The sequence below is a fragment of the Chrysemys picta genome, chromosome 2, assembly GCF_011386835.1.
Source record: "Chrysemys picta bellii isolate R12L10 chromosome 2, ASM1138683v2, whole genome shotgun sequence".
NCBI lineage: Eukaryota > Metazoa > Chordata > Testudines > Emydidae > Chrysemys > Chrysemys picta.
The window spans coordinates 248,401,607-248,425,562 of record NC_088792.1 but is presented as its reverse complement, the minus strand read 5'-3'; the positions used below and the strand labels follow the sequence as shown (position 1 = coordinate 248,425,562).

Genomic DNA, 23,956 nt, shown 5'->3' with positions numbered 1-23,956 from the left:
TACACATTAGGTGACTCCCAAGCTTACCATTGGAGGAGCGTAGGAGTCAAGGAACAATCGATTGAAGCACAGCCCTACCGACCACCGCGTCCTCCCTGGTCTGATGATGGATCGCGTAGTGGGCTGTGAACATATGCACCAATGACCAGGTGGCCGCTTTACAGATTTCCTGGAGTGGAACCTGCGCCAAGAAAGCCGCCGAGGACGCTTGGGCCCTAGTCGAGTGAGCCCGGATCTCCGGGGCTGGTACGTCGGCGAGCTCATAGCACGTGCGTATGCAAAGCACAATCCATGCTGACAAGCGTTGCGTCGAGATAGGCTGGCCTCTCATTCGCTCCGTAATGGCAATAAACAGTTGAGTTGATTTGCAGAATGGCCTGGTCCGTTCTAGATAAAATGCCAAGCCCTACGGACATCGAGGGTATGCAGGCTGCGGTGGCTTGGGTCCGTATGGGGCTTAGGGAAGAACACCGGTAGACAAATGTCTTGGCCCATGTGAAAATGCGTGACCACCTTTGGAAGAAATTTAGGGTGTGGCCTCAGTTGCACCTTATCCTTGTGAAAAACTGTATAAGGAGGTTCCGAAGTGAGGGCTCTCAATTCCGATACCCTCCTGGCCGATGTGATGGCCACGAGAAACGCTACCTTCCATGAGAGGTGCATGAGGGAGCAAGAGGCTAGGGGTTCAAAGGGTGGCCCCATGAGTTTAGTTAGGACCAGGTTGAGATTCCACGCAGGGACCGGCGGGCGCGAATAGGGAAACACCCTTTCCAGTCCCTTGAGGAATCGGGCTACTGTGGGGTTGGAGAACACCGAAACTCCCAACTCCCCAGGATGGAACGCCGATATGGCAGCCAGATGCACTTTAACTGAGGCGGGGGCAAGCCCTTGACGTTTGAGGTCCAGCAAATAGTCCAGAATTGATGGGATTGAGGCCCGCAGAGGCTATATGTGATGAGGCTCACACCAGTGGGAGAACCTCCTCCATTTGGCAAGGTAGGTCGCTCTTGTGGAGGGCTTCCTACTACCAAGGAGAATTCGCTGGACCTGGTGAGAGCACCTGTGCTACGTATCGTTTAGCCAGAGAGATACCACGCCGTGAGATGTAGCGACGGTAGGTTCGGGTGGAGTAGGCGACCCCGGTCCTGTGTGATGAGGTTGCGATGGAGGGGGAGGGCAATCGGGGCGGTTATGGACAGTTCCAGCAGGGTTGTGAACCAATGCTGGCGTGGCCACGCCGGGGCGATGAGGATGACTGCCGCCTTGTCCCTGCGGGTCTTGAGGAGGACCTTGTGGATGTGCGGGAATGGAGGGAAGGCATACCTCAGGCTCCCGCCCCACGGAATCGTGAAGGCATCTGCCAACGAGCCCGGGCTGAGGTTCTGGTAAGAACAAAACTGAGGGCATTGGCTGTTGTCCTTGGTGGCGAAGAGATCCACCAGGGGAAACCCCCACCTCTGGAAGATTGAATGCAGGACGTCCCGTCTCAACGCCCATTCGTGCATGTGGTAGGACCGGCTGAGGCGGTCTGCTAACCCGTTTTGGACCCCTGGGAGATATGTTGCGATTAGGTGGACTGAATGGGCTATACAGAAGTCCCATAGGCGGAGCGCCTCGTGACAGAGGGGAGAGGATCGGGACCCGCCCTGCTTGTTTATGTAGAACATGGCAGTAGTGTTGTCCATCAGAACTGACATGCTGTGGCCTTCTATGGTGGCGTGAAAGGTCTGACAGGCGAGGCGAACCGCCCTTAGCTCCTTCAGATTGATGTGAAGCAACTTTTCTTCCCTGGACCATAAGTCCTGGGTCCGCAGGTCCCCCAGGTGCGCCCCCCAACCACGTCCGACGCATCTGTTACTAATGTCAGAGTGGGTTGCGGGGCAGCGAAGGGGACCCCCTTGCAAACCTGCTGCTGATCGAGCCACCAGCGGAGGGAGTTCAACACCCGAGCTGGGATTGTCACCACCAGGTCTAAAGGGTCTCTGTTGGGGCGATACGTTTGGGCCAGCCACAACTGTAATGGCCTGAGTCTTAGGCGGGCATGTCTGACTACATGTGTGCAGGCCGCCATGTGCCCCAAGAGTTGCATGCAGCACCTGGCCATAGTCGTGGGAAATTGTTGGACGGAGCCTACGACCCTTTGAATGGCCAAGAACCGTGACACTGGAAGACTTGCCCGTGCCGCCACCGAGTCCAGGACTGCTCCTATGAAGTCCAGTCTCTGTGTGGGGATCAGTGAGGACTTGGGCACATTGACCAGTAGGCCGAGCTTGCAGAACACCTGTAGAGCCAGCATCACGTGGGAGCGGACCTCGGTCTCCGACCTGCCCACGAGGAGCCAGTCGTCCAAGTACGGGTACATGAGCATCCTTCTCTTCCGAAGAAAAGCTGACACCACGGACATGCATTTTGTGAACACTCGTGGGGCCGTTGCCAGGCCAGAGGGCAGGACCGTAAATTGAAAATGGCGCTGGTTGATGGTGAAGCGCAAGAACCGCCGGTGGGCCGGGCGGATGGCGATGTGAAAATACGCATCTTTCACATCGAGGGCAGCGTACCAATCCCCCGGATCCAGGGATGGGATAATAGTTCCAAGGGAGACCATACGGAAACGTGTTTTGATCAGAAATTTGTTTAGTCCACGTAGGTCCAAAATGGGACGGAGGCCCCCTTTTGCTTTGGGAATCAGGAAATACCTGGAGTAGAATCCTTTCCCCCTTAGGTCCGGGGGGACCTCTTCCACTGCTCCTACTGTGAGGAGGGTCCGCACCTCCTGCATGAGGAGTTGCTCGTGAGAGGGGTCCCTGAAGAGGGACAGGGAAGGGGGATGAGAGGGAGGGGGCGAGGAGAACTGAAGGGTATAGCCCGCCTCCACCGTGTGCAGGACGGACCCAGCGGTCCGATGTTATATGTGACCAAGCACGGTAAAAATGGGACAGGTGGTCCCTGAAACATAGAGGTGGATCCAGAATAGAGTGTGGTATGCTGTCCTCGATCGCAGCTTCAAAACCCTGGTTTATTTCCTGGCTGCGGCTTGCCTTGGCCATGATTTTGGCCCTGGTTAGGCGTATTGTTACGTCTCCGCCTGTTATCCCTGCCACGTCTGCGGTACAGTTCCTGTCGAGGACGAGGGTGGTACTGCCTCTGTGGTGGTTGGGACTTGAAGGGTTTCCTCTGTGTCACTGAGGTATGCATTCCCAACGACTTGAGGGTCGCTCGAGAGTCTTTGAGGCTATGTAGTCTGGCATCCGTCTGGTCCGAAAACAAGCCTGACCCCTCGAACGGAAGGTCTTGGAGGGCGTTTTGCCACCTCTGGTGGAAGGCTGGAAGCCTGTAACCATGCCGAGCGTCTCATTACTACCCCTGACGCGATTGTCCTAGCAGCTGTGTCCACAGCTGTGTCCGCGGAGTCAAGGGAGGCCTGTAGGGCGGTTTTGGCTACCGCCTTCCCTTCGTCCACTAGAGCCGTAAACTCGGGTTGTGAGTCCTGAGGCAGGGATTCCTTAAACTTGGAGACTGATGCCCAAGAATTAAAGTTGTGTCTGTTCAGAATCGCTTGCTGATTAGCGATCCTCAACTGGAGGCCCCCGGAGGAGTAAACCTTTCTCCCAAATAAGTCCAAGCGTTTCGCCTCCTTGGCATTGGGGGCCGGGGCTTGCTGGCCATGACACTCTTGTTCGTTGACCGCAGAGACGACCAGCGAACAGGGAGTTGGGTGAGAGAAGAGGAAGTCAAACCCTTTAGATGGGGCTTAAGATGTTGACCATGGGGTCCTCCTGCTCTACCGTCTCCTCCGCCTGCAAGCCCAGATTGAGGGCTACACGGCGGAGCAGTTCCTGGTGTGCCCGATGATCAATCGGGGGAGGGCCAGACACTGTTGTGCCCGCCACGGCTTCGTCTGGTGAGGAGGAAGAGGTCAGGGCCTTTTGCACATCTTCGTCTTCCTGCAACTCCTCACCGACTGGGCGCTTCTCTGGGGCCCGTCCCATGACGTGGGTCTGAGACGGTACTGGGCACGGTGCCGAGTCTGCCTCTTCTCGCTCCGGTGGTCTGGAGACCGTGGCCTCCTTGTGAGAGGGCGGGCGCCACTGCGGAGAGCAGGACCGGTGTCCCGAGGGCCCAGATCTCGAGGTCCTGGACGGGGGGCCTTGCTGGTTGTAGGCCCAAGGGGTCCAGAATGGCCATTGTCCTGGCTGGCCCCATTGAGGATGCCAAGTGGCTTCGTGGTCCCTACTGGCCTGTGCCCTGTGGGCATATCCGCCGTACCGGCCCGAGTCTGCCTCCGAAACCACGGACGGTGATCTGGAAGGCCACGGCAGTGCCGTGGGACGGTGCCGGTCCGGGGTCGGAGAGTAGTGCCTCCATGACCGGGACCTGGAGTAGCGTCTTGCCAATCTGGACCTGGATCGGTACCGGTGACCACGGGATCAGGAACGACTACGGGTGGTCTGTCTCGGGGATCGTGTAACTGACACATCCCGGTGCCTACTCGAGTAGGGCTGCTGGGTCAGTGCCAGCCGCTTATTGAGGCCCGACGGCTGTGGAGCTCTCTGCACGGAGGGAAGCTGGGAGTCCACCGACGCGGAGCTCGACCGGGACCGGCGCCATGAACGGTGCCGAGATGGCGACCGTGATGGGCGCACCATTGCCGGCTTGCCTCTGGATGGCAGTCTCGGCGGAACGTCTTTAGTTTGGATGGGGCCTTCAGCGGACAATTCAATGAGGTCCTTTGCTGCCTCAAATGTGTCCGGGGTGGAGGGCTGTTCCAAAAGCTCCTCCAGCCCTTCCTCCTCACTCGACGCGCCTATCCCGGGGCTCGACGGGTCTTTCGGCGCCGGAGCCACTGACACCGGGACCTGTGCCGGGGCCGCAACGGCCTTAGGCGCACTCAAGGTCTTCGTGGGCGCTGCCCTCTTATGCGGGGAGTGTCCCCGGGCCTTGGGTTGGCCCTTCGATTTTGTCGGCGAAGACGACCGATGCTGGAGGTGTTCTCGCTGATTTGGTGCCGTGGGCTTAGGGTGCCCCGCCGGCGCCGGATCACGGACCGATGCCAGGGCACTCCGCACCGAGGCTGACGGTGCCATCGAAGTGGAGGGCTGTAACGCCGTCTCCATGAGCAGCTGCTTAAGGCGAAAGTCTCTCTCTTTCTTAGTCCTGGGCTTGAAAGCCTTACAGATCTTGCAGCGCTCTTTTTGGTGTGCTTCCCCCAGGCAACAGAGACACGAGTTGTGTGGATCGCTTAATGGCATAGGCTTATGGCACGTAGCACAAGCCTTGAAGCCTTGGGCGTGCGGCATGCCCCGCCGCCCAGGGCCGGTGCCGGGGTTGACCAAACTCCTAATACAAGAAGTTTGAGTATTTCTAAAGAACTGTTAACTGCTGAGCTTAACACTAGCTACTGAAGAACTGATAACTGTAAAGATAACACTAACGACTATGCTAAGGGACACTCTCAGACGAGAGACAGAGTTGTTCCAACGCCGCCACGGACGGTAAGAAGGAACTGAGGGAGGGTCGGGCCTGCAGGGATATATATACCCTAGAGCGGGGTGCCGCTGCGCGCGCACACCTAATGTGTAATGGACGTGAACAATCACTTGAAGAAGAACAGCTGTTTCGCGGGGCAGGGAGGGAGGGAGGAGGAGGGGGAACGCCACATGCTAGGGGAAGAGGCGGAGATTTGGGGAAGGGATCCAATAGAGGAAGGGAGGGGGCAGAGCTGGGGCGGGGACTTTGGGGAGGGGGTTGGAATGGGGGCGGGAAAAGGGTGGAGTTGGGGCAGGGCCAGGGCGGCAATTATTTCCCAGCCTAGGGGCGGCAAAATTATTAATCCGCCGCTGTTTAGACCCAAAGTCAATGAGAGTTTTGCCATCAACTTCAGTGATAGGTAAAGCATAAAGCCTTTATGTTCTAAACTGTACATGTATCTGGGGTTCTACACCACTATGCTGTCCTCAGATTTTACACGACAGGCCTGTATTATCTAAGCACCTGTCTGTATAAGCATTAGCTTTTTTTAAAGCAAGGTCTGCTTAAGTAATCCAGTACTATAATGCTACCATAAGGAATGCAAGGCTGCATTCTCTCCCTCCACAAAAAAAAGTTAATTTAATGCATATATCATGGTTGTAGCTAAAAATATTTGTGGAGCATTTGTATACTTCATTTTTTTCCAAAAACAATTTTAACTACTCAGGCTGTCTTCACTGCAGAGTTACCTTGGGCTCTTCACGTGTTGCTCCTAATCCCCGCTCCTCTCCTGTTCACACATGCAAACCCTCTCACCCAAATTAAGTGGTGCTTTACACCCAGGCTAGCTGGTAATCTACCCACACTGCAATGAGGACAAACTAAATCACTCACATGTTGATAATCCTTCAATACCTTCTTGTAATTTCCCCTGTAGCTAAGTTCTCCCATCACTCACTGCAAAAGAATCAGAGCCTCTTAGCTTACTGCATCACAAAGAAACTTCTAGTGTGGCCACACAAGTTCTAAGGACACACACAGCTGCATGTAGCACCAATGAGGACATAACATGGCCATGGCTTTGCAGTTTGGCTAATGTTCAGGCAAGGCTAACAGTAGGACAGTCACCCAAGTTAACTCTGCAGTCAAGACCCACACTGAGACAACTTGATATTAAATACTTTCCTAGGTAGCATGTATGATATAGGTCATTCTAGGAGCAACTGGGTGCTAGAAACTCTAGCATTTCAATCCTGGAACTGCCAGACTCTTTGATTAGACGTGGTGCTCAGCTCAAGGCCCTAAAAGGTCACTCCGCTCTTGTGAGTGATGCAGCTGCTGCTTACTATAGTCACAGGCCCAGGCTGCCACTGCACCAATTCTACTCTCTTGACTCCCTCTTTCTAGAGAGTACTGAATGTGTGGTGGAGATTGTAGTCTCTCAGAGATGAGGACAGTCCCATCTCCCGAGTGATGCTACTCACTCATTGTCTCAATGCTCCCCTGCCCATGCAGGCAAGTTGAAGTCCTAGAGGAGAGTCATCAGCATTTCTCTTCCTACCTGAAGAAAGTAGGGAGAAGACAATTATGCCCACCTGAGTGAGGCATAGCACAGAACACATGTACATCCCTAGCCCATAGGCAGGAGGTAGGGATGTACACCTCTACCATTTGCCTGCAGCTGGTACTGAGCTTCCCCCCCAAGCTGGAAAAAGTGAGTGTAAAGATTAAGAAAATAAAGACTTGTGGTGATTGGTAGTGAGGAAATGATCAGTTCCTGGCTTTGCCACCAATTTCCTTTTGAGTTTTTACTACCTTAGTTCCCATTTGTCAAATTGGAAGAGTTTGTTTCTCCCATATTGGCCTGCATAGAGATTGTGAACTCCTCAGCATTGTCTTCACATTGGAAAAAAAGGCATATTTGAACCTGTGCTAAAATAACCCCTATTAAAATCTTAGTTCTAGGGTAAGTCTTCACTGCAACGGTGTGTTCTTAACTTGGGTTAGCGAAACCATATTAGAACATCAGTGAAGACACAGCAACTCAACTTTTAATTTGGGGTAGCAGCGTGAGTTCAAAGACAGACTCCCTTATAGGCTTTAACCCAAACTGATAAACAAGGCACATTACCGTGTCTTTGCTACTATTTTAACTTGAGTTATCATATTACCACATGCGTATGCAGTGGTGTTGTAGCTGTGTTGGTTCCAGGATATTAAAGAGACAAGGTGGGGGAGGTAATATCTTTTATTGGACCAAACTTCTGTAGGTGAGAGAGAGAAGCTTTCAAGCTTACAGAGAGCTCTTCAGGCTTGCTGACAGGGGGGCAAAGTGGGCAATTGTCCAGGGATCCAGGCGATTTAAAAGGGTCCAGGGGGCCGCGGTCGCCACCACAGCAACAGTGTCCAGAAGCCCTAGGCCCTTTTAAATCACCTGGGCAGGCCACAGGGTGCCTAGGCACGTGAGACCGCTCTGGGCCCCACGGGCCAGCATGGGCAGTCCCAGAAGTGACGGATTTGTCACTTCTGCCCCAGGCCCTGTTCCCCCCCTTGGGACTCCCTGGCCCGGGCACCCGGAATTTCTGTCGACGGGCCTGGAGCTCTTCTTCAGGTCTGCATAAGCTCTGTGTAAGCTCGAAAGCATCTCTCTCTCATGAACAGAAATTGATCCAATAAAAGATATCACCTCCCCCACCTTATCCCTACCACATACGTAGCAATACTTCAATTCTGGTGTAAAAGATGATTAAAAAATGTTTGACTGCAGGTCTGCATTACTGAAAAAATCTCCTCGTAATGGAATCCTATACACCACAACATAGAATCATAGAACAGGAAGGGAGCTTGAGAGGTTATCTAGTCCAGTCCCCTGCAATCAAGGCAGGACTAAGTATTATCTAGACCATCCCTGACAGATGTTTGTCTAACCTGCTCTTAAAAATCCCCAATGATGGAGATTCCATAACCTCCCTAGGCAATTTATTCCAGTGCTTAACCACTCTGACAGGAAGTTTTTCCTAATGTCCAACCTAAACCGCCATTGCTGCAATTTAAGTCCATTGCTTCCAGTCCTATCCTCAGAGGTTAAGAACAATTTTTCTCCCTCCTCCTTGTAATAACCTTTTATGTACTTGAAAACTGTTATGTCCCCTCTCAGTCTTCTCTTCTCCAGACTAAACAAACCCATGTTTTCAATCTTCCCTCATAGATCATGTTTTCTAGACCTTTAATAATTTGTGTTGCTCTTCTCTGGACTTTCTCCAATTTGTTCACATCTTTCCTGAAATGTGGCGCCCAGAACTGGACACAATACTCCAGTTGAGGCCTAATCAGCATGGAGTAGAGTGGAAGAATTACTTCTCATGTCTTGCTTACAATACTCCTGCTAATACATCCCAGAATGATGCTTGCTTTTTTTGCAACAGCATTACACAGTTGACTCATTTAGCTTGTGATCCACTATGACCCCCAGATCCCTTTCCGCAGTACTCCTTCCTAGGCAGACATTTCCCATTTTGTATGTGTGCAGCTGATTGTTCCTTCCTAAGTGGAGTACTTTGCATTTGTCCTTATTGAATTTCATCCTATTTACTTCAGACCATTTCTCCAGTTTGTCCAGATCATTTTGAATTTTAATCCTATCCTCCAAAGCACTTGCAACCCCTCCCAGCTTGGTATCATCCGCAAACTTTATAAGTGTCCTCTCTATGCCATTATCTAACCCATTGATGAAGATATTGAACTGAACCAGACCCAGAACCGATCTCTGCAGGACCTCACTCATTATGACCTTCATTATGACTGTGAACCACTGATAACTACGCTTTGGGAATGATTTTCCAACCAGTTATGCACCCACCTTACAGTAGATCCATCTAGGTTGTATTTCCCTAGTTTGTTTATGACATGGCATGTATTAAACCAGAAAACTGTCAGCTATTTAAATGAAGACATTCAAGAGTTAGGAAAGAACATTTTTATTACCAAATGTTAGTTCTACACAATAAAACATACATTGCTTCATTCTTTCCTTATTAGTACCATGCTGCCTTTCCCATAAGCTTTCAAGCCATGTTAAGACAGTTATTTAAAAGTGAACTCTTAATTATTTATTCTGACCTATTCTCCAGAATACATTTGTATTTCAAGTAGTCAGTCTAGCCTCCTGTATTTAAAAGGATCATTTTGGGCAAGCTGTAAGGGAGGGTGCAGGGACGAGAAAGTGTTTGGCTCTCCATTCAAGTTGTTAATGATTAAACAAAAACTAGCATCTACTAGAAATCTGCATAACTCCACATGCCAAACGCTCACTTTCAAGCAAATAGTGAAGTAACTCAGTTATTTTAAGACCTGTTTTCCCCCTCCTCCTCCTTTTGAATTTGGACACAAGCTATATTCTATAAACTGTCACATATGCACTTATGATATTCACACATTGTCCAATAAATCAGATCTCAGTAACAAAATTAATTTAGTGTGCTAGTATTTCCTCCCTCTGTATCTACCACAACAGCTCTACATTTTAACAAGTTACCTTTGAGAAAATGTAAGCCAGTGACAATATGGTTAACACACACACACGCATTACTTTTTTTTGTTACAAATTATTGCTTTCTAGAGCATGATGATTTTAAGATAATACCACTAACATTCAGAAAATGGAATGGAAAATGAAGTCTCGTTAGACAACTACAATACTTTGCTGCAATTCAAACTCTCACATTAGGAGCAGATGCATTTTTGATCTCGAAGGTGTTGGAGTATTAATATGGGCCTTCATCTTGCATACATATACACAGCTGTTTAACTTTAAACAGGTGAACAGTCCCATTACTTTCAATGGGAGTATTCACCTACTTAAAATTAAGCCTGTAAGTGTCCACAGCATCAGGCCCTTAGTATTGATGTTATTTTTGTACATGTACAAGGCAATGACATTTTGTGCGTGCAAACTGCAAAAATCCCAACGTATTTGATAGTGAAAAAATAATCAGGCAATGATGAACGTAACCTTGTGCGGGAAGCCATGTTCACATTAAAATATTAATTCAAGATCCACAAAGAGAGGCTTGCCTGCTGAATGCAGATAGCCTGCGGGGAAAAAAATGTACATTTGGTTACAACAGTTTAATGGCTTTACTGCAGCAAGATGTGGTCTGGCTGCTCCTTGCCAAGCCACTTCTTTTACAATACTGTGACAGAAGACTGTATTGCAAGCCAGAGACAACAAAATTAAGATTTAAGGCAGATTTGTCAAAAACTCCCTTAAGTACTTTTGAAAATCCAACCCTAAGTCTTAAGTTCACAAAGAACTTTTTAAAAAATGATAAACTGTGAAATTGTTAACAAATTGCCTCAAAACGAGACAGTGCTGCTTATGAGATTGTAAACATTCATAGCAAAGCAATACAACTTTGCACCACGCAGTTTATGACATTAAACAAGAGTGAGCACAGGCAATGTTTTTTTTCCAAAAAAATCTAGATCAAGACCTTAAAATTCAGATCTTGCAAAGACAGTGTATATGAAGTACAAAATACAACAAAGATTAGCTTGAGATACAAGTCAACCACACACTTGGCAAATTAAAAAGTTAAAGTGAACACCCGAGGTCCTAAGCTCATGTTCGTCTGTCTCCCCCTCCTCAGAAAACAAGTGTGAAATGAAGTGTCAGCCTGAATTCTAAATGTTCTTTTATCACCACCCATAAAGTGTTTATCAAACATGTTTAAAAACTGTGTTTCAGCTAGTGTAGGGCATATTTAGGCTCCACATGAATTTAGATTTTAAATCTAAATCATTTGCCAGATTAAATGCAGATATGCTAGTATAGTTTTGAAAAAGTGAATGGCAAGAAATTGTTAGCACTTAACAGAGCTCCTTCTACAGTTCCTGTCCAGATGATCAATTTCAAATATTTCCTTCAGAGCAGTTACATGTCTGTCTACAAGTCACAGAGTCACATTTTCAAACTCCATCCACAATCTTAACATTACAAAGAGTTGGTTCTTCAGTGGTACTTCCACCTGTATCATGACTGAGTATCAAGATTGCCTGATAACATGAATGATTAGGACCAGATCCTGCTCCCACAGAGGTCATTGAGTTTTGACCTTGATATCCAGGGGAGCAAGACTAGGCCTCCAATTTGCCTTAGAAAAAGTGAGCAGAGCATAACGCAAATATGTCTAGTTATAGCAACAGCCGGCCATTGTTAGTATGTTTGGTTTCTAAAACGCACAACCTTTTGACAGCAACATAGTATTGGTTCACTCAGGCAGACCTAGATCAAACTAGAACTAAACTTTGGTTGTAATAGCTTGAACTGAAATTTTAGTTCAAGACTGGTTTCTTGGAAAGGAAAATATGGAGCTCACTTCTGAACTCTTGGAGTTTCCAGAAGGTGAATAATTCTCCCCCTTTTCCTGCACAGTATATTTGTTTAAAAAACAGAAGCAAACACTTACACGTCACTTAAACCAAGATTCAGGTTATCTTATTTATAAATCCTTGAAAACAAGGATCAAGGAAGAAAGTGGTGTAACATTTAACTATAGCAGTACAGTAACTCCTCACTTAAAAGTCATCCCGCTTAATGTTGTTTTGTTGTTACGTTGCTGATCAATTAGGGAACATACTCATTTAAAGTTGTGCAACGCTCCACTCTTACGTTGTTTGGCTACCTGCTTTCTCCACAGCTGGCAGCCTCCCTACGCACCCCCCCCATGGCACCTCCTGCCTGCCGGCAGACCCTGCGCCTTCCCCCCTCCTCCCCCCCGCCTCCTGCCCACAGCAATCAGCTGGCTTGTGGCATTTTGGAGGCAAGGTGGAAGGAGCGAGGACTTGGTGCGCAGGCTCCCTCCTCCCTCCCGAAAGCCGCAAGCCAGCTGATTACCCCGGCAGGAGGGAGGGGGAGCGAGGACTCGGCTTGCCTCCCCTGCCTCCAGAACCTGGCAATCAGCTGGCTTGCGGCATTTAGAAGGGAGGGGAGAGGATGCAGCGTTCGAAGTAAAGGGGGAGGAGGTGGGGAGGGAGAAAAGGCAGGTCAAGGGTGGTGGCTTGGAGGAAGGAGTGGAGTGGGCGGGCTGAGGGTTGAGTCCCCTGCTCCTGGTGCTTGCAGAGTAGGGGAAGCTGACCTGGAACCTAACCCCTCCCCATTTGCATTAATTCTTATGGGAAATTGGATTCATTTAACATCATTTCACTTAAAGTCGCATTTTTCAGGAACATAACTACAACGTTAAGTGAGGAGTTACTATACTAAGTGTTGCTTTAATAAGTGAACAAATTAGTTTTAACTGCAAAATATTAGTAACATTTTTCATTGTTTTTATGACTGAAGGCAGAGCCACCTTCATACATATAGAACAAATTGTATTTTAAATTTCTACTTTGCATTAAGTAATTTGACCAGCTACAGTGAAAAATCCTGCCTACTTTACTCACACTATATTTGAGGTCTTAAAAGAAGTTAAAAATAAAATCAAATTAACATTTAAAAACAACAACACTGACTCCATTAGTGTAAATAATGCTGGGGGAAATACGACATTGTAGCTTTTGATTCTTAGGTCTTGAATTGACTCTTCCTTACCAAATATTCCCTTTGCTCAAAACAAGTTGTCTCAGTCAGATAAGAGTATTTTTAGCTTCCCATTTCCCCCACTCCCCTCAAACTTTTACATTTTGTACACATCTATTTTCTAACATAAGTTGAGCAAACAAGATTCCAGGAAGATAAATGTGTTTCAACATCAAGCTCTACTATTATAGCCAAACAGATTTTTCCAATGGGACAGATCAATTTATCAGTCTTATCTTGTCTGGCAGTGATTTTGTAAGCTAGAAACAATTCTATGTGGTTAATTTTCACAAGGGTCACTTAAGATTTGAGATGGTTACTGCTGTACAGGTCAGTTTGAAAACCAGGGCTTTGATAATATTTTGAACAGGGTGTAAGAGATGTCCCATCTATGCCTTCTAACAACACACCTCTCTATTGCACCAAAAACCTCATTATCCAAAATATTTTTCATTTTTAGTCACATTCAAAATTGGATTTTTTTTTCCTCCTTGCTTTAAAAAAAATAGTTTAAAGTTCATGGAACAAGTTAGTCTCACAGAACTAGAAGCTGAAGTAGCAGCACAGAGAGAGAGAGAGAGAGAGAGAGAGAGAGAGTGTGAGTGAGTGAGTGTGCAGGCTTGCTATACAGTCTTGCTAATAGATCACAAGTCTGTTCCAGAAGGACATCAACCATTTAAGTGAGATTAAGAATAGATCAGTTTATGTATTCAAACCTTGACCTCTGCAAGGACTGCCAGTTGTGTTGGTGATTTCTGGCCAATGGACACTTGTTCAGAGAGCATGAACATATTAACCTGTCAGTTATCGGATCATAACACCTTTCAGTTTCTACCTGTGTGAGCTAGATAAGAACAGGTAACTTAGAGGAGAGAATTTTCATCTTCCATTGTCAGTTTAAGCCAGCCAGGCCTCTCAAAATTGATTTTAGTACTCCTCTGAAGTTGAGTCTTGCAATGAATCATGATCATGAGAACTTCTCTTGGACAGAAAGCCATTTAACACTCGCCATGCAAAGAATCTGGTAGGTGGTAGGATGGGAACATCAGAAATGGGATTGATGCAGTTACCTTCTGTCAGTTGAGGCTAACTGCATCCATCTTTTAATTCCTGTTGCAGACTGATTTGAGAATATTTCCCATTATACTCTATGTAAAATTCACTTAAATACACATTATACATATAGTCAATGTACAAGATGAAAGAAGAGTTGGAGAGAAAACATTTAACGTTTCACACTTCATGTATTTTACAAAGTTACAGTAATTTTCAGGTAATCATTTTACATTTATAACCATTTCTGCACTGTGTAAAGTAATCCTGGCTAGAATCTGTCAAAGTATACAGAGGGTTTTTTGCACAGAACAATCAAATATGTACAAGACAAGAAAACAATGTTTTATAAAAATGTTGAATGCATAATTAAAGGTCCTAATATATATAAAAACGTTATACTGTGTGCAAATTAGATAAAAAACTTGGGCTTATTGGATGTTTCAAACATACCTTTGTATATTAACATAATGTCCTGAATCTAGAAAGTTTAATCTAAACTATAATTCTATTCATGTGAAAAGCATTTTAATACTTTCTGTATAGACAAAAAAAAAATCAGGACTCGTGATCTCTGAACGTGTGCTCTCAGTGAAGGCTCAGTGGTTCCAGTGACAATTTGTGTATGTGAGTCTCTGGGACATTGTGTATTTCATATTTTAAAAATTAGATACAGGTCAATATGATGATTTCCAAGGTTCTGGTGATTTTTCTTGTGAACAGCTGGCTTGATCAAAAGAAGAACTAGGAATGTAATCAAACAATCTCCAATTGTCTGGCTGTAATTGTTCACAAACATCAGAAAGCTAGGAGGAATCTGCATGAAATACACAATGCATTTGAATGTTATTTATGAACATAGGTTTTGTTCTGCTCTTATTCATTGTTTCCTTAACATGAAGTCTATCATTTCTTACAATAAAGTGAATAACTATAGTAACGAACAGTGAAAACTGAATTTTTGGAAGCCTCCAGATCATGCAAAACTTACTACTTTACATACAAACACTATAGCTTTTTTACTAGAAAAGGCGGGACACATTTCACTAACACACAAATCCTAGTTTATTCAACAAAGTACACTCCATAGGTTATCAGACCATGATATTGGGCTTCAGCAACCCAGCTAATGAATCTGTATGGGTAACCCTTAACTAGCTGAAATGTTTCATCTGGTTTAAAATGGCTGTGGTGGATTCTGAGCTAGATTCAAGGAGAAAAGTTACGCGGATGCTGTAGCAGCAAAGTTACAGTAAGTGAAGATTTACATGTAGAAGTTAATTATGCCCATGGGATAGCCCGCCTTTCTGCAAATGGAAAGGGCCGATCAAAAACTGCATTTGTTGGGAATGGAACATGATCACACTTCCCCTGATTACATATCTAGTTTTAAAAACCAAACCCCACCTGGCATCTGAGACCAGCGTTGCCAAATTAATGTTTTATGCCAAGATGCAACTTTGGGAATAAGATTCTTTACTCTAAAGAGGTTTTTTTCCTTAAGTCTTCACCCCTCACTTTCTTTTGAAGACTACCTACTCCAACACCACTGGCAATGCACCGTGGTTTTAGAAGAACTGCGATGTACAGTGCCTACACAGCAAGTGCCAGTTGTGGGTAAAAGTGTCTTAGATTGGCAAGTGTCAGGGAACCAAGAGACCATTTTAAATCAGTAAGTGACATTATGTGTTCTGTGAAGATTACAGAAACAGAGTGCAATTTTCCAAGGAGGAGAATGTATTGACAGCTGGCAAGGTGCCTATACAAATGAGGATTTAAAGGCAGTTAACTGTAATAGTAATCAGACATCCAAGTAATATGCTAGTGTTCTTTAGCCTTACCGTCTCTTCTAAGAAAGTCTAACTGCTGGGACCTTTAAATGCAAATCCATTCTTTGGGCATTGTCCTTGCCGTGCCATTTGTGTGTACAAGTCCATCCTCTGCTGCATGCTAGAATGCAAGTTAAGATGTACATGATCAGAAGCAGGGCGAACATTTTCAACAGAAACAGGAAAAGGCAGCCATAATTTTTGTTAAAGCTCAGGGCATGCTTCAGACTACAGATTTACAAATCTAAGAATTTGTAATGCTCCCTGTCACCATGGTATCCGTGCAAAAAACAACTCAGCAACAGCAGTGATGCTGCAGAATCAGCCTCATCTAATAACCGAAAGGACTAGTAAACAGAACGTTGTCAAACAAGGTTGGTCAGTTGGGACCTGTCTCAAATAAAAGGCTTGGACAATCTCAAGAGAACATCTTCAGAAAATAAAGACATACTGTCTAAGAAAGCCATTTACTTATAAAAAACACAATACAAATGTAACAAGGTGATAGTCACTAGCAAGTTAGCAGATATGTGATTCAGCAAGGTATACATGTTTGCAACAGTCTCTGAAAGTTGAGAACTTGGCCACTAGGTGGAGCCTTACAGACTGTTCACCACCATAATTTATCGTAGTATGCATTAACAAATATTTATATTGAATGAAACTAAAGCTAGCACCTCCCTCCTGCAGTGAAAACTATATTTAAATTCAAAGACAAAAAACCTACAATAATGTCTTCCCTATATATCTACTTGTGTCTCATCAAATCAACCCCACTCATTTGCTCCGCCAGTAACACTTAACATCAGTTTGTCCACTTTGCCAGGTTCACAAGTACCTTCACACTTTCTTCCACTACTTCTATTGCAAAGATGTCCTCCTCAAACTAATTAATAAAACCTACTAGCACTGCCATCAAAAATCTCTCCTCAAAATTCACTTTTACCAAGATGCCTACAGTGAAGCTGCTGGCAGGGATTATCAATCATTTGTTTATATACTTAAAAAAAAAAAAATCATGACTCAAAACCTATGACTTTCGCACACAAGCTCGTCTATGGAGCCATGTACTTCCCTCATTGTTACCCTTCTTCCCCCATTCCTTCAGAGTGTTTTACCTGCTTGAATCTTTTCTTACTTTAGGGCACCTGATCATCTCTTGTCTATGTAGCACTAAAAGTGAATTATTCAGCAGGGATGGCACTTAAACCATTATTAAAACAGCAGATAAGTGATATGGAATGTATGTACAGGGTCATACTATTGGAGAGGAATTTTCAGAGGTTTCACCACGCAATCCACCACTAGATTAGAAATTAAACTCAGAGTATCAAACAGATATGGGGACTGGAAGATGAATAGTAATAAGAAGTAGGTTGGGGTAGGCAACCTATGGCACATGTGCCGAAGGTGGCACGTGAGCGGATTTTCAGTGACACTCACATTGCCCGGGTCCTGGCCACCGGTCCGGGGGGCTCTGCATTTTAATTTAATTTTAAATGAAGCTTCTTAAACCTTTTAAAAGCCTAATTTACTTTACATACAACAATAGTTTAGTTCTATATTATAGACTTATAGAAAGAGACCTTCTAAAAACGTTAAAATGTATGACTGGCACGCGAAACCTTAAATTAGAGTGAATAAATGAAGACTCGGCACACCACTTTTGAAAGGTTGCCAACCCCTGAAGTAGGTTAATCTCATGACCAAGGGATAAATGTGCTTTTTGCAAAAACTATTTATATCACAGCTTCATGTCTGGAAAGCTGGTAGCTCTTTAGCACCGCATTTGTGTGTCTTCTACCTTCAGATGTAGCCCGTTTTTGATGTCTAGTGAGAGTTATTGACTGAACAGTTCAGCTGAGAAGGTATCTGAATGATTTTGTTCTAGTAATCCAGTACAAGAACTATATAAAGAGGGTCAATATTTCAGTTTAAGATCACATACTACATAAGTAGTAGTAGTATTACTACTATTATCAGATCTACCAATAAATGGGTGTTACTTTCAAGGAGTATTATATACCTTGGGTGGAATAATGTTATTTAAAAAGAAGTTTAAAACCATGACTCCTAGTTAAGCTATTATCTGGAAGTAAAGAGGAAATCCTGCCTTCCCTCCACCAAAACATTTCAGAATCATGTGGATTTATGCTTTCCTCTGCAGCATTTAGCATAAATCATTAATGACACAGGATATTTCATTAGACAGATTCTGATTTGGCAAGTCCTACAGTATTCTTTATGCACTAAAGTAGCAGATAATATGTATGAAATTCCAGGGCACATATATGTTCACACCATTGTAACCTGATCAGTATAAATCATCCATTGTCTCATGGAGTGAAGGGGTTTCTCCAATAAACTATTAACAACTGAATAGCTTTCTGGCACTACCTTAATTAACATTATCCCTTTAGCCAGAATGGTCAAGAGCTACAAGAATGTGTGAAATCTTTTGCTATTCTGACCTGTAAAACTATCTTAAATGCACAGAAAGGGAGTAATGTAAGATTATTTATGCTATAGGATTCCGTTCACCCTTGTAGAATCTGCATACAAATAGAACACTGTCATCTCCTCCTGTCCCCTTTAAAGTTTGACAGAAAATAGCATATAGCAAGATAGATTTTCTAGTTCAGTTCAGGGAGGAACCAAAACAACTAATTTTTTTTTTTTTTTTAAACAAAAAAGGTGTGCTTTTTTACATTAAGAGCTCTATTCCTAATCCTATTGGGGACAAAGTACAGATAGTTTTTACGTTGCCATAGCTAGTCAAGGTAAAACTACCTATGCTTTTGTCTCCACTAGGATTTTAAAATGAGATAGCTATCTCACTTTTTTGCAGTGAAGACACAGCCCAGGTCCTAACTAGGAAAAGTAGTAGAGAGTTTAGGTTGACCTTAGCTAACTAAGCCAGCTCTTTCTCAGGCTGTATCTATACTACAGGCATTAGAGTGGCACTGCTACCATGCCGTAGGTCTGCCACTGTAGCGCCAGTAGCGTAGATACTTCTTACAGCAAGAGAGGGGTTTTTAGCATTGCTGTTGAACACGACCTACCCAAGCGGCAGCAGCTACTTCAATGGAAGCATTCTTCTGTCAACCTAGCTACATCTATACCAGGGGTTAGGTTGACAGCTACAGCCTTACTGTGGATGAAAGGTAAGACCTTAGCTCAGGTTTAGGTCTCATCTACATGGGAAAGTTTTACCAGTTAAAACAGTTTTATACCAGTACAACTCCCTGTGTGCACACCTCAATAAAAAAAAAAAGTATAATTTTCCTATCCAGACATGTCCTTAGCCACCACCTAAACATAATAATTTTAAATGCACACCACCAGCTCAGCTGTACCTAAAGTTGACCATTTCCTAGGCAAAACAGCTTCACCTTAAAGAATCTCAGCACTCTCATGCTGAAGACAAGTCAGGATGGATTCTCCCCTCTGATGTAACAGTACCAGCATCCAGTAGGAACAAGCACTTGCATGTTTTATGTGGTGGCAGGAAGGTTATGTAGCAACCCTGCCACTCATGACATACACATAAAATCTTCTTGCATAATATAATTTTAAGACTAGCTTTTTGCCATAAGAGAGAAGGCACCTTATGAAACTAAGCTGCAGTACAGAGAGCTTCCTAAAGGCTTGCACAAAAATCTGATTTATGGAAAGCTCTGAGTTTAACAGAAAGATGCTTTTCAGGTGAGTAATATCAGAATTGAAGAGTAGAGGATACCATCTTCACTGCAGACCCTTCCTTGTGAGAGTAGGTCTTTAGCCTTGGCTCTAATCAATAGCGTCTAAACTAGCCTTTTCCAGCAGTGTTTTGGAAACTGCAGTAGTCTACAATGATTCCCAAAACAAAATGTGATTCCTTTTTAAGAGGTAATTTCTGAAGTGTTAACATCCAAGTTTTCACATGCCCCCAAACTGGATTTTGCTATGCAGACAGCATTTACATGCCCAAATCAGGTAGATGAAAGCTGGGAAACCCTTCAGGTATTATCATGTGGACTTCCTTATACAGAAATATTTTATTGGGAACTACCTCCCTCTCCCATTGGCAACTACAGCAATTGCTTACATGGAAAGATGATTAGGAAAGTATTTATTATAATTGCAGCTGTCTTTGAATGTAGTTTAACAGGAAACAGGGAGCAGTCAACATCATTTGATCAGCCACCTCTCTGCAGACCTCCAGGTAATGCTCTGTGGACAATGAGGGAAATTGCTGGTCTACCCAATTTGGACACATCAAGTGCCATTTGCATGCACAAATCTGAATTTGGGGGAGGCATACATTTAGCTGCACAAGTTGAAGCCAGACCAATATCACTTAGGCCTGGTCTACACTAGAAGGTTATGTCAAATTTAGCAGCGTTCACTCAAATTAACCCTGCACCCGTCCACACAACGAAGCTATTTATTTTGACATAGAAGTCTCTTTAAATCGATTTCTGTACTCCTCCCTCACGAGGGGAGTAGCGCTAAATTCGACATGGCCATGTAGAATTAGGGTAGGTGTGGATGGTATTCGATGCTAATAGCTCCAGGAGCTATCCCACAGTGCCTCACTCTGTTGACGCTCTGGACAGCAGTCTGAGCTCTGACCAGCCACCAGCCACACAGGAAAAGCCCCAGGAAAATTTGAATTCCTTTTCTTGTCTGCCAGTTTGATACTCATTTCCTGTTTGGACATCGTGGCGAGCTCAGCAGCACTAGCAACGATGCAGAGCTCCCCAGCAAAGGTGACCATGCAATCGCAGAATAGAAAGAGGGCCCCAGCATGGACTGATCGGGAAGTCTTGGATCTGATCACTGTGTGGGGCGATGAGTCCGTGCTTTCGGAGCTGTGATTGAAAAAACGGAATGCAAAGATCTACGAGAAGATCTCAAAGCCATGATGGAGAGAGGATACAGTCGGGATGCAACGCAGTGCCGCGTGAAAATCAAGGAGCTGAGACAAGGGTACCAGAAGACCAAAGAGTCAAATGAATGCTCCGGATCCCAGCCCCAGACATGTCGTTTCTATGAGGCACTGCATTCCATTCTAGGTGCGGCCGCCACCACTACCCCACCACTGTCCGTGGACTCTGACGATGGGGTATTGTCGACGGCCGCTTCCTCGGAGCTGTTTGCAGATGGGGAAGGAGATGAGGAGGATGAGGCAGTCGACAGCACTTTCAACGCTGATTTCCCCGACAGCCAGGATCTCTTCATCACCCTCATGGAGATCCCCTACCAACCCTCCCAAGGCAGTAACCTGGACCGTGAATCAGGGGAAGGATCAGTAGGTAAGTGTTTTAAACATTTATTTTGAACAGAATAGGAATGCTATCTTAATGGGTTTTTCATGATTAGTTTGCCCTAGGCGCTTTAGTTTTAAGTCCTTGCCAGTGCAGCTACTGGAAAATTCTGTCAATATGTCCGGGGATAGAGCAGACATCCTCCTGGGACATCTCCACGAAGCTCTCCTGGAGGTATTGTGAAAGCCTTTGCATCAGGTTCCTGGGGAGAGCGGCCTTATTGCGTCCTCCATGGTAGGAAACTTTTCCGTGCCAGGCTAGCAGCAAGTACTCCGGGATCATTGCCTCGCAAAGCATGGCGGCATACGGCCCTGGTGTTTGCTGGCATTCACGCAGCATGCGCTCTTTCTCGGTCTCCAAAATCCTCATCAGAGTGATATCACTCATGGTGACCTGCTTTGAATTAGGGGAATGTTAGTATTGGGACCGATTGCCTGTTCCTTTACATAACTGTAACCAGCGGTTTACAGCCACATGGGGGAGGCGTGACAGGGGCAGCATGGAGGGATCTTTCCCAGGGACAGCCGCGAGGGGGGTGGGACAGGGGCAGAGTTCATGCTGGCCGGATTGCCGGCAGCAGGAACTGGCTAACGCTAGGATCATTGCTTGGAACGTGAAAGGAGGGCACTGCGTCCTTTCCATCACTACACCCGCTCCCCACCACAGTCTGCGTCCCAGTTTCAACACTTTACCACGAAATCCTTAATAAAGAAAACTGTGTTAATGAACAAAGTTTCATTTATTTTATTTTTAAAGGTGTGTTGGAAGGGGGGGAAGGGGGTTGGTAACTGGAGAGGATCGTCAACATTAACTGGGTAAAGAAACAGGGGCAGGTTCAGCTTCTGTTTAAACAAACTTAATAGTCACAGGTTACCCTGCTCACTCTGGAACCTAGCTTTCAAAGCTTCCCGGATGCACAGTGCGTCTCTCTGGGCTCCTCTAATTGCCCAGCTGGACATAATCAGCAGCCAGGCGATTTGCCTCAATCTCCCACCCTGCCATAAACGTCTCCCCCTTGCTCTTACAGAGATTGTGGAGCACACAACAAGCTGCAATAACAATGGGGATATTGGTTTCGCTGAGATCAGAGCGAGTCAGTAAGCTTTTCCATCTCCCCTTCAGAAGTCCAAAAGCACACTCCACCACCATTCTGCACTTGCTCAGCCGGTAGTTGAGTTCTTTTTCACTGTCCAGGGTGCCTGTATAGGGCTTCATGAGCCAGGGCATTAGCAGGTAGGCTGGGTCCCCGAGGATCACTATAGGCATCTCCACATCCCCAACAGTTATTTTGTGGTCCGGGAAGTAAATATCTTCCTGCAGCCGTCTAAACAGACCAGAGTTCCTGAAAACGCGAGCATCATGAACCTTGCCCGGCCATCCGACGTTGATGTTGGTAAAACGTCCCCTATGGTCCACCAGTGCTTGCAGCACCATTGAAAAGTAGCCCTTTCGGTTAATGTACTGGCCGGCCTGGTGGTCCGGTCCCAGGATAGGGATGCGAGTTCCATCTATAGCCCCACCGCAGTTTGGGAATCCCATCGCAGCGAAGCCATCTATGATCACCTGCACGTTTCTCAGTGTCACTACCTTTGAGAGCAGTAGCTCAATGATTGCATTGGCTACTTGCATCACAGCAACCCCCACGGTAGATTTGCCCACTCCAAATTGGTTCACGACTGACCGGTAGCTGTCTGGCGTTGCAAGCTTCCAGAGGGCTATGGCCACTCGCTTCTGGACCATCAGGGCTGCTCGCATCTGGGTGTTCTTGCGCTTCAGGGCAGGGGACAGCAACTCACAAAGTTCCAGGAAAGTTCCCTTACGCATGCGAAAGTTTCGCAGCCACTGTGATTCATCCCAGACCTGCAGCACTATGCGGTCCCACCAGTCCATGCTTGTTTCCCGGGCCCAGAATCGCTGTTCCACAGCATCAACATGACCCATTGCCACCATGATGTTCACGGGTCCCGTGCTTTGTGAGAGGTCTGTGCCCCTCTCAGACTTAATGTCCTCACCGCGCTGCCGTAGCCTCCTCGCCCGATTTCTCAGCATCTGCCTCTGAAAAAAGGTGGATAAGCTGCGAGGTGTTGACAACGGCCATAACTGCAGCGATGATCGCAGCGGGATCCAGGCTCGCAGTGCTGTGGTGTCTGCGCTGTCAATCACCAGAAAAGTGCGTGAACTGATTGCCCGCTGGCGCTTTCACGGAGGGAGGGTGGGAGTGAGGGTTGAATGATGACAGTTACCCAAAACCACCCTTGACACATTTTTTTGCCCCAGCTGGCATTGGGGGCTCGACGCAGAATTCCAGTGAGCAGCGGGGACTGCAGGATAGCTGTCCACAGTGCACCGCTTCCAATGTCGACGCTTGCCCCGTTAGTGTGGACTCACAAAGTCGAATTACTGTCCTTAGTGCGGATACACACGTTCGACTTTGTAATATCGGTTCCACAAATTCGTTTCAAGTAAAATCGAACTACTCTCGTAGTGTAGACATACCCTTAGACACTTTCTAGATTTTCAGTTCTCCAACTGTATAGGCCAAACTTCCAAACCCTTTCCTACAACTCTTTCTATGGCTTGAGTTTCTCTTCCCTTAAACAAGCAACTGGTCTCAAATTGCAATCTTAAAGATTTATCTTAGATAATGAATTTAAAGATAGTTAACAGGAGCACTGAAGATTTTCTGCCTTCAAGCTACTGATCTAGTAACCTTG

The 23,956-nt window shown here is 45.8% G+C and overlaps 1 protein-coding gene across 6 annotated transcripts in view; it reads right to left on the bottom strand.

Annotated features, from left to right (window-relative positions):
• Positions 1–10,435: 10,435 nt before the first annotated feature.
• The window catches only part of ESRP1 (epithelial splicing regulatory protein 1), a 67,308-nt gene continuing 53,787 nt past the window's right edge, over positions 10,436–23,956 (bottom strand). For 3 of the 6 annotated variants that reach the window (XM_065585926.1, XM_024105261.3, XM_024105259.3), the window contains 2 exons: positions 15,946–16,054; positions 14,276–14,921 (listed from right to left, as the gene is read on the bottom strand). In XM_065585926.1, coding sequence (XP_065441998.1) covers positions 15,954–16,054 — 101 coding nt within the window. In that variant the 3' untranslated portion in view covers positions 14,276–14,921; positions 15,946–15,953. Of the gene's footprint in view, positions 10,561–14,275; positions 14,922–15,945; positions 16,055–23,956 lie in introns of those variants that run through there. The other 3 variants (XM_065585925.1, XM_042845110.2, XM_065585924.1) reach the window with 3 other exon arrangements.